At 38.0% G+C, this 11030-nt stretch overlaps 1 protein-coding gene across 1 annotated transcript; it reads right to left on the reverse strand.

The window, feature by feature from the left end:
- Positions 1-2208: 2208 nt before the first annotated feature.
- LOC126827920 (peroxidase-like protein 3) lies at positions 2209-7996 on the reverse strand. Its single transcript, XM_056102314.1, has 4 exons — positions 7993-7996; positions 4752-4909; positions 3502-3995; positions 2209-2404 (listed from the first exon to the last, which is right to left on the reverse strand). The coding sequence occupies exons 1-4, from the start codon at positions 7994-7996 to the stop codon at positions 2209-2211; spliced, it is 852 nt and encodes a 283-aa protein (XP_055958289.1).
- Between the last annotated feature and the right edge of the window lie 3034 nt (positions 7997-11030).

The following is an 11030-nucleotide window of genomic DNA, read 5'->3' on the forward strand; positions in this document are numbered from 1 at the left end:
AACCTTTTTAAACTGCTACAACGGACTCGTCGATTACTGAAATAAAATGAAAAAAATCATATTCTGAAACAATTGAAATGGGATTTAACATCCTACTTTTCGACAGCAACCGTGCTAAAGAAGACGTGCATTCTAAAAAAAAAGTACTATACTATCGATCCCATAGTATTATTACATAGGGGAGGGTCAACTTGCCTTTAGGAAACCATAGTATGGCTCTGCCAGTAAGGCCCTAGCTCACTAATTAGGAGGTCCCGGTTGGATATTACATAATAATAATAATATCTTTATTTAAGAAGGGTAAGGATTAGGCTGTGGAAGTCTTTCTACCATCCTGCCCTTCATGAAAAATATAATACAATAGATGATAGCATAACAAATAAAAGAGAGGAATGAATAGGAGTATAAAATAATCAGTTTGAAATTATAATACAAAAGATGACAGCACCAAAGGAGACAGATATAATAACACATAAAAAAACAAAAACATATAACTAACAATAGCAAAAGGCATAAAAATGTGAAACAAGGAAAAATACATTTTTATATATGGACATACATGTAGAGGGTACCAGTATTATTCTTTGATAGTAAAATATTTAAAAAGTTGTTTCTTGAAAGAATTTAAGTTAGTGGTCAGTTTTAAGTAAGATGGTAAAGAATTCCATAGATTTGAGCCTTTAAAACGGATGCTGTTTTTTTTACAATATTAAGCTTTGGTCGCAGAGTGATTAGTTTGTTATTAATGTTGGTGTAGGGAGTTTCATAGAAAGACACAAGATTGAACAGATAAACAGGACATTGCTTAGATAAAATTTTGGAAATAAAGTTACATCACTTGTAGGCATGGCGGTTTTCTATTGTTAAAAGTTTCAAGGTATTTATTGTTGGGTACAGTCTGCATTATGATGATCAAATGTTTTGCATCCAAAAACGTTTTCTTCGCGCTATAAACATTTTCTCCGCGGTGGAAACATGTATATGTAGAAAATGTTTCCACCGCGGAGAAACGATTTTCACTGCGGAAAAAATGTTTCCACCGCGGAGGAAAGATTTCCACTGCGGAGAAAAAGTTTTTCAGAGTTTTTTGATTTACCATAGTTTTTATTGCGAAACACTCGTTCATTGTATTGCAGAGTAAATCTTTCTTATATGAGGTTAATTACTAGAAAAGGGTATACATTAACGAATGGCAGCAATGGGCCACCGTAGGATATCAAGTTTTAAATTGATTCCAGCACTAATTAGGAGATCCCGGGGAGGATTCCGGTGTTGACTGAAAGTGCCCCAGGATTTCCGGGCTGGTATCTCATTACTCAGCTGTCTTGGGTTGAGTGCCTGGCACCGAAAAGCGATTATCACCATATCACATTTGTATTTGGAGGCCAGCATCGTCGGATTCTGACACTCAATGGGATACGAGATAAGTGTTTACCCACCTCGATGTCACAACTCTAAATGGGTTAGGTTGTATATATCCTATGTGGAACTGCTCACACAATATCTGTGAAAAGGATGTCTGCTGAATAGCGTAGAGTTGTTCTGAAATGAAAGTGGTGATACGATATGCAATCAATCACCTCAAACGAATTCTTGTCCACACAGTCATATGATAATTATTAATATAATAGAAGGTAACTGATTTTAAATGTTTGAGCAATCGAGGGCAGGAATTGAATACTACTTATTCAGCATTGTTCTTGCACATCGTATTATCCGAATGAATGGACACATTTTTATTGTCAGCTCAAGAGGCGTTAAAGATACATTATGGGAGATTAGATAAAGATCTAACAGTTCTCGCTATACTAGTTGAACAATAGATAATTAAAAGGGAATATGTTAAAACTTTCAGTCAAATTACTTCACTCAGAGCCGAGTTTTCGCCGTTGCAAGAACAGTGTATCCTCGATTTTCATTGCTACCGTTGTTACGATAATAGGCAAAGTCTCGATTATCCATTTTACGGTAACCGTATCAACCGCAAAACGTATTTAAATTTATCGAGAATCTAGACTATACGATGACATCGAGAGTTGATTATGGTCTGGATACGTTAATTTATGTGTAATTGATAGTTTATATAACATTTAAGGCAAAAAGAAAGACCTGCAATAAGTATATTTAGTTCTTGCCTGTTTATTTAAGTAATCGACTGGGATATATTCGGCCTGAATCGCAGCCAAGTGAGGTGGCGTTCAGTTGATACTAATCGAACTTGTACGTCAACATACCTTCCGTAAATCCTCTACTTGGGTCATCTGTTTCGAACCAAAAGCTGTCACCATATTTGAGATCATGAAACTGCAAACCAACGAGACAAGAAAATGTCGGTCCTAGACTAGCACCTGGTAAATTGGGCTCTGACAGCCCCCCAGTAAATAAGTCTACGTCATCTATATCGCTGAAATATGGAATAAAAACACTGCATTTTTACACAAATTGGTCTATACATCAACAAAACACACAAAATACGTAGTTAACACCGAATTTTCATGTTTAAAAAACAGCGCATGGCATTCCAAAATGGCCACAGAATCAACGTCGTCTGTTACTCGCACCCAAAGTTCCTTATGCTGCAAGCCCTATTCCTGTGTGACAACAGGCCCGTAGCCCCCTCTGTGAAAAAATTGTCGACCATTAGAACAATAGATATACATTGTCTATCAATTTTACAGTACCCCTGAGAACACTTTTGACCATATGACGTCAACCAGCATTGATGTTTCTAGTGGATTACCCATAGTTCCGTGCACCACGTGCTAAAATTGTGCTATAACAGACCGTTTCATTGCCTAAACCCTCACATCATCCAGAACACGTCAACGATAACAACTCTTCCAGATCCTAGTGTAGTAAAGGCGAGTAAAACAAAATTTTGAACTATAAAAAACGAAACGAAATAGAATCTTGTTTTAATCAGATTGGGAGCAAAGTATTAAAGGATAATGAAAACGACAATTTTATTTTCTCAACTAAATAACAAGATGCATCATGTAGTTTCAAAATGGGGGGGGGGGTCGCGTGGCTAAGTGGGTAAGAGGCTGGCTCGCTAGCCTGGAGTTCGGGTGTTCGATCCCTGCATTGGCCGAGAAAGTTCATCCTGATTTTCCGGCGTGGTTTACCCCTGTCTGTGATGCAGGACGGAGGGCCTGACAAGGACAGCTGTCTAGTCGTTCGGATGGGACGAAAAACCGAGGTCCCGTGTACACATTGGCGTGCACGTAAAAGATCCCTTGGCAGTTGGAATTCGATATAAGAGTAGGCCGTAACAAGACGCCAGCATTTTATATTTGTAGCGGAGAAACCTGATGGGCCTAGCTTAAATCCGATTGAATTCGAGCCCCGGGGGGTTTATCTAGCGTTGGTATTTTGATTTTGTTTTCTTAATAAAATCTTGACTAATCAATCCGATACATATTTAGCGTGTATTAAGCCATAAGTAATTTGAAATTTTAGCGAAAAGAAAAATGGCGCAAAGGGCCTTTAAGAAACACTTACTGATACAACCATCTGAGACCCCTACGATTTCTTCCCAGTTCCTTAGAGTAAAAAGATTTCACTCTCGGTAATCCACAGCGTTCTCTAAAATCGTTATAAGGCGGTAAACCGTGATCCCGACCTCGTTGAATATTCAAAGCCACCAGATCAAAAGAAATGTCGTTGTTTTGAAAAAGATGATCCGTGGCCTCTTTGGTAACAAATCTGTCTCTTAATTCGGTCGGATTACTCAAAATCCCTTTGACCACGGATTTCATGCTGTTAAACATAAATTCGGGGTTGTTGAACAGGTCTCGCGTTTTAACCTCTTTCTTATTAATGACGAGAAAATCCGGGATGAGAGAATGTCCAAATCGGAAGGCAGCCGTAGCGAAAGCATTATAAATACTGGGATTGATGTTTTTGTTGTAACGATAATAGCCTCGGTTTAAACGAAAATAATTTCGAATACGCTTGTCCAAAATTTCGGGCAAAAATTCTTCATACGTTATTTTCTGAAAAAGACAAAAAGGAAATAAATGTATTTATATGCATTTGTAACACCCTCGTTGGAAATAGGTCATAGGTAATGATTTCGAGCTGAAATGTAGGTAGCAGTTGGGCCTGAATTTAAAGGGACAACCGGATTTAAATGTTAAAATGCATAAAAATATAAAATAAAATTTCTAGCTAGCAGGTTAAAACATACAGGAGACGTAGATGTTTAGTTGTAGCCGTTGATATATACATTTTGGGACCACAGGAACAAGTCCACAGTAGCCTAAGATTCGCCAATTCAAATACTTGGACAATTGCGCATCAATTGGCTGACAATTTAACGTCCCCTACGTTGCGCGTAGGGGTCTTTAGCAGCAGGAGGAAACCGGGTGGCCCGAGAAAACCCATGAGGTTGTAAGGCGACCCTACTCCTTGTCACGAACAAGCGGGGAATCGAAACCACGCCACTTGACAGACCTGATCCAATGCGCACGCGTTAACCATTCGCCCCCCCCCCCTCCTTTGAATTAGGAAACATTTATTGGCATTGTAAGCTGTTGAATGGAACTTTCTGATTAGTCCATGTAATTGGTGCCCAAAAGAAAGATGTTAAAATAAAGGAAACAATGGAAATAAAAAGATAGAAATGGGGTTTAACGAGCACTCGACACAAATTATGTCATTTCGGGAATAACATATCGTCAAATTTTATCTGTAGGATGAAACCCGTCTCATTCAATGGAACTGCATGTCTGAGATGTGCAATCTCTTACCTGCATTATAGCGATGACTATTTTTCTAGTTTCTTGAAATAATGTTTCTGCATCCCAGTCATTGTTTGCATCCAGTCTATCGGCAATATGATTATGAAATCTAACAAACAGAGTATGTAAGGCAGTTAAACCAGGAAACACGTGAACTCTGTCATCTCCTGTAATATATCATAATAGTCAATTAAATGAAATGGGATTTAACGTCTTACTATTCTGCTCCGACTTGGCTAATGTAGACGGGCATACGCATACAGTGTGCCATGAGGGAAATGTTGACCGGGCATCATTTCTTTTACGTGCCCAGCTGTGTTTTACATGTGACCCTAGTTTTTGGAACCATCCGAACGCCTAGACGCGTTTTGCCTTCCCAGTCCCTTCGTCCTACACCACCGACAAGGTGGAATCCAGTCTGGAACGATATTTTTCCTGGCCAGGCCCCACAGTCCTGCACCATCGACAAGAAGGAAACCAAGCTGGAAGATCCCGTAGAACTTCCTCGGCCAACAGCGGGATTGATTCCTGGACTTCCTGATTCTTCACATAGCATCATAATCAAAGATTCACCCTGGCTAACAGAGGCGACAGATGGCTATTCCATTTTCTATAGGATGAAATTCTATACAGTATTCTACAGAATTTTGGGGGTCTGAGGAAATAAAAGGCCCCAAATATCTTTGTAGTGCAAATCCCATAATTTTTCCTACAGATTTATGCTAAAATTTCTAAAGGAAAAAATATAAAGCATTCTGTAGTTTTTTTTATAGTGGTTTCTGTAATAAATTCTATAGTTATCTTTTTGTCTTTAATCAAGTTTTGTGAACAGACTGCACAGTTGTTCCACTGTCTTCAGTTTCTTGTTAATACTAACTTCATAGAAGTTGTTATACATGTACATTGAATTTAAAAATTTAAAATTCAGCCCAATGAACACTCTTCTCTTACATTAATCTTAATCAGTCCGTTAGCTAACGGATAATAAAACTGACTTTCCAGCAACAGAAATTTAATGGACCGTTAACAAATGACACGTTAGCAAGATAACGATCCGTTAAGTTTAATGGATTGTTAAAATAACTTAGTTTTGAGCAACCGGTCCCAGGAAGCCAATTTCCCTTCATTTCATATTTTGCCATATGTTATGATAGGCTACTAATTACCAATGATAGTGTGTTGGTCGCAAAACTACGCATATCTTCGATGAAGTCGCATTTTATATACAGTAGTATATATAGCTCTCTACTACTCTCTACAGACAATATCAGATACTTACCGGCAGCAAAACAGTGGGGTGCATTGGTTCTGATACAATCCTCGTCACGTCCACGCATTAATAAATTACCAGCAGATATTTTTAATCGTCCTAGATTTAACAAAGAGAATATTGGTGTAAGATGTGGCTTAAATTAGGGTCGTATATCTAATACGGGCTATAATCATATATTATGGAAATGAAATGAAATGAAATGGGGTTTAACGTCCTACTGTTTTGCTCCTAAACTGGGCTAATGAAGATGGGCATACGCCATACAGTGTGCTATGAGGGAAATTTTGCCCGGGCAGCGGCGCTACGGCCTACTTTTATATCGAATTCCAACTGCCAAGGGATCTTTTACGTGGACGCCAATTTGTACACGGGACCTCGGTTTTTCGTCCCATCCGAACGACTAGACAGCTGTTCTTGTCAGGCCCCCCGTCCTGCACCACTGACAAGGGGAAACCACGCCGGAAAATCGTATATAATGGAGCAATATCTGATGGAAAACATGAATTCGAATGGGCATCTTCCTTACTCAACGTGGTCTTACAAACTCCACATATATGAACTGGAATAGAAATGCAGGGGCGGCTCCGGGAAGGAGGGGGAGGGGGTAGTCGCAGCATAGTAGGTGCATGTATTTAATATGTTTTTATTCAAAATCACAGTTTCTGTGTTTTTTCAAAATGACGATAGAGACCGTGCAGTTATCAAAGATATTTTAGGCCGAGGACCCCCCGAAAAGAAACATTGTCTCCGGAACCTGGCAAATTCCTGGATCCACCCCTGAAACGGCGAGATACTTTAGGACTGTTCATTGGAGCCGAAGGAGAATCCATATCGCTAGTTTTTTTAGATCGCAATTCGTGGATTTCTCCATCCCTTTCCCATCATTTTTTTTAGATCTCGTAAACACAATATAGAATGAAATAAAATTTAGTTATATTGCCCATTGGGGCACAAGGAAGAATTTTAAAATTTGGATCGTAAATTTTGAGCATGTTATGTGGGACCAACTTTCTCATCAGATTTTTACTATTCAACCTTGGTATAGAATGAATAATGGATTTTAAAATAATTTGACAAGGTACTTTGCTGCGATGGGGCCTTTTGTGGGGCCCACAATGTCTCCTATGTTGATGCTATCTTACCGTTCTCAGCACGTAGAAAATCTTGGGTATCTTTGTCACTAGCGTAAACATTAGATGAGTCAACAAATGCTGTTATCAAGTTTTGTTGTTCTCTTGGGTGCTGTTTATCTTGAAATGGAAAAAAATAAACGTATTTTCAAAAATATGAATACATTAAAAATATACAAAACAAAAGGTACACAAAAACAAATACAACATAAGTGGAGGTCAAATGCAAAGTCTGTAAATTCAAAATGAATGCCCAATTCGTCTATTTCCCGTCTTCATTAGCCCAGGTTAGGAGCAAAACAGTAGGACGTTAAACCCCATTTCATTTCATTTCCAATTCGTCTTTTAGTACGAGAGTTTGGTGACTGTCGTACCTATGGCGGAATTCTGTCATGCATAACAGCTTCGATGGACGCCGGTATTATTTCGCTTAACGGCAAATCACTGATGACGACCATACACATTTTATGTACAGCTTCTAGTTTAGGTGTCTTAGTATTGGTTATTTGGTTGACATTAACATTCCCTATACCAGACAATCGTCATAAAATACACATGCCCTAGCGTATATATAGGATGAACCTAGGTTATATTAACGCAGTGTTATTTAGTGATATACCATCGTCAATAAACTAGAAGTTAAATTGAATCATTTGGTATGTTTTCTACTTCTTTTTATGAAGACTTACATAGCTCTCGGCCTAATAATATAATGCTATAGACGTCTATTTGGGAACATCCATATGGAAATCATGTTCAATATAAGTCCCTGTCAGCACGTACCCATTTGGTCTTAAATTAATTGATATCCTTACCCATTGTAAAAGTCACTGTCACCACAACTTACCCATTTTGTCTGCAATTGATTGCGGTGTACAAGTTACTTTCCGTAACTAACACATTTTGTCTGATATTGATGGAGATCCTCAAACTTACCTATTGTGTCTGAAATTGGTCGAGATCGAATGAATTCCATACATTTTTCCTTGAAAAAGGGCTCAGTATATTCATTTCCATAAGATATAGGAAAGCAAAACCCTTTCCTGTAAAATAAAAAGTACAAGATGCCAGTGATCAGTTGACCAACAAAGTTTGATCATCACTGGCAGAAAACTTAAAGGGCCAATCCCCATAATATTTTGGAGAATAAAACTGATTAATTTTGTGTTAAAATCCCTTACAATCCTCTATCTTAGGGCCGAGCAACTAACTCAATATATATGATACGTTTTTAAACAACTTAAACCTGTCAGTCTTCATCTGGAAATGGAGATCGGTGTCCCAAGCTGTATTATGCGGTGTCTGGATAAAACCAGACTTTTATTTTATAAAAATAATGTGTAGGTGAAATTTACCTTTCGCTATCAAGTACATCACGTGGGTCATGTACTGTATAGACCTCTAAAGGGACGGGAATCGATTATCAGGTAACCTAACGAAAAAATTGACCCGAAATCATAAAAGGGTTACGTGTCCGGATAAGCAGTTTTGACGTTCACGTCCAAACGACTTAATATTTTGAACTGAAATTTTGGGACAGGGTAAATACACCATTCCTCTATATTTTGGGGCTTAAATTTCATACGTACTCGGACATTTATTTTTGGGACTCGGGATAGTCCCTTTAAATAATTTTGAAATTCCTTGTCAAACTTTTTGCCAAACTTGACCAGTCGTTAATTTGTTCGTGTTATTGTTTTACAACCAGGGGCCTGTTTCTCGAAATCTTAACTAAAGATAAAATCCAAATTCTAGAAGATAATTCAATTTTGATTGGCTAAGCACTAAAATCAATCTAATATTATCCAATCAAATTACTAAAATTTCAATTTTATCTTAGTTAAAATTTCGTGAAACAGGCCCCAGATAACTAACTCTTCATTGGAAAGATAAATGTTTATTTGTTGCCAGGGAGCTGTCGCTCAGTGAGTAAGGGGCTGACTGGACAACCTGGAATAGCAAAGCAGAACGCTCAATTCCATCTCATTCAATTTTTATTGCTTGTATACTCACTTTGTAAAAATATCAGGGTGCAAATGTCCTTTTTTAGCTTTTAGGTGACCACAACATGGCGATGGTTCTAGTGCTATGAAAATAAACAATAATTATATTGAATTTATTGGAGACCTTGTATTGATTTTTGTATTTGAATAATTGAAGACAAGTCCTATGTCAACCAAATATAATCTATATACATAAGAGCAAGGGCTCAATAGTGAACCTCGTGGTATACCATTTAATATTGTATATTTAGGGTCGCATGGTATTAACGTCATTGTTGCCAAGATAGCTTATAGTGATCGACCAACAGGAAGTTTGCATGACTAGTTATTTAAACATACATTATGCAAGAGCTAAATCTTTCTATTGCAGGTCTTTCTTTAAGCCTGAAATGTTATCTAAATTATTAATTGAACATTAATTAACTTATCCAGGCCATAATCAACTCTCGGTGGCTTCGCTAGCCTGCGATCTTTAGTGGATTATGAGCCGATTTACTACATAACCTTCCTTCACGATTTAACGATTAAATGGATAATCGAGACTATGCTGTTTATCGTACCGACTTTAGTAATGATGATCCAGGCTTGGCGGAAATTTCAACCGCTTAGTTCTCGGTTCATAGTGGATCAATTTGAATGAAATTTTCATCAAATTGCCTTTACATTACCTAGCTTTTAACTATTATAGTGAGAACTGTCAACTCGTTATCAAATCTCCCATAATGTATCTTTAAGTTAAAAACAAATAAAAACACCCTTACGTTGTTCTATAGCTGCTGCTGTCAAATCATGATCCAAGAATTGTCCCCATTGCATCAACATTACAGTGTTGAAAGATGTGACACTGTGACCAGGATGTGCTACAAGGCTGACTAATCTAGGACTGGGTAAATCATAACGCCCAGTATATTTATGTTGTATCCTTGGCATAGACATTCCTAGAATAATGAAGATTATAGAAATGAAATGAAATGGTGTTTAACGTCCTACTGTTCTGCTCCGAACTGGGCTAATGAAGACGGGCATACGCCATACAGTGTGTTATGAGGGATCTTTTACGTGCACGCCAATATGTGTACACGGGACCTCGGTTTTTCGTCCCATCCGAACGATTTGATAACTGTCCTTGTCATGAAGATTATACGAGTAGTAGAAGAAAACGAAAACAAGAAATGTACAACCACGGGGTCAAAGGTATTATGGGGATCGAATTACCGCCCAATTGGCTCAAATACGAAGCCAAAAGGTATATAGCACAGTGAGATAATTATATGAGATAATTCAATGCTACAATTCAAAAAGAAGTAATAATTGAACTACTGATCGCTGCGGAGCGAGAACATGTTTTTATTTCATAAAATAGCAGGCCAGGCGGAGTGGGAGGGGGGGGGGAGTAATTAGGCCGCAAGTACTCTTTTCTCCGCAAAGTAATTATACCGTTAGATACAACGAAGTCTGATTTTAACATAGCCGTGAGACTTCTAGAACATAAACTTTCATAAGAAAACCCTGTTATGCTTTATACTGATCCCTGGGTAAAGAGACTCCTAGTTGCGAGGGTCACGATTAGTTAACTGAACAGTCGATCTTTATTTCAACCCCATCTCACTTTCGTTGCATCTATGACAGATTAGGTAATTAAAACAAACGACTGGGTAGAGTTTTTCTCAGACTCTTTCCTTGTGTCCTTTATCTATCAAATAATTCACTGCTATCAGTTATGACCAGTTAAAACAAGGGGTTGCCATGCAAAATGCGCCCACATTTTCTAAGAAATGTATGGGGAAGAGGTAAAATCAATAGGTCCCATCCTCTCAGTCAAGATCTTTTGATCCTTAACATTATTTGTTAAGTTTAATCAGCATGGATGGGACAACAATCG

Source organism: Patella vulgata, chromosome 7 (assembly GCF_932274485.2).
Source record: "Patella vulgata chromosome 7, xgPatVulg1.2, whole genome shotgun sequence".
NCBI lineage: Eukaryota > Metazoa > Mollusca > Gastropoda > Patellidae > Patella > Patella vulgata.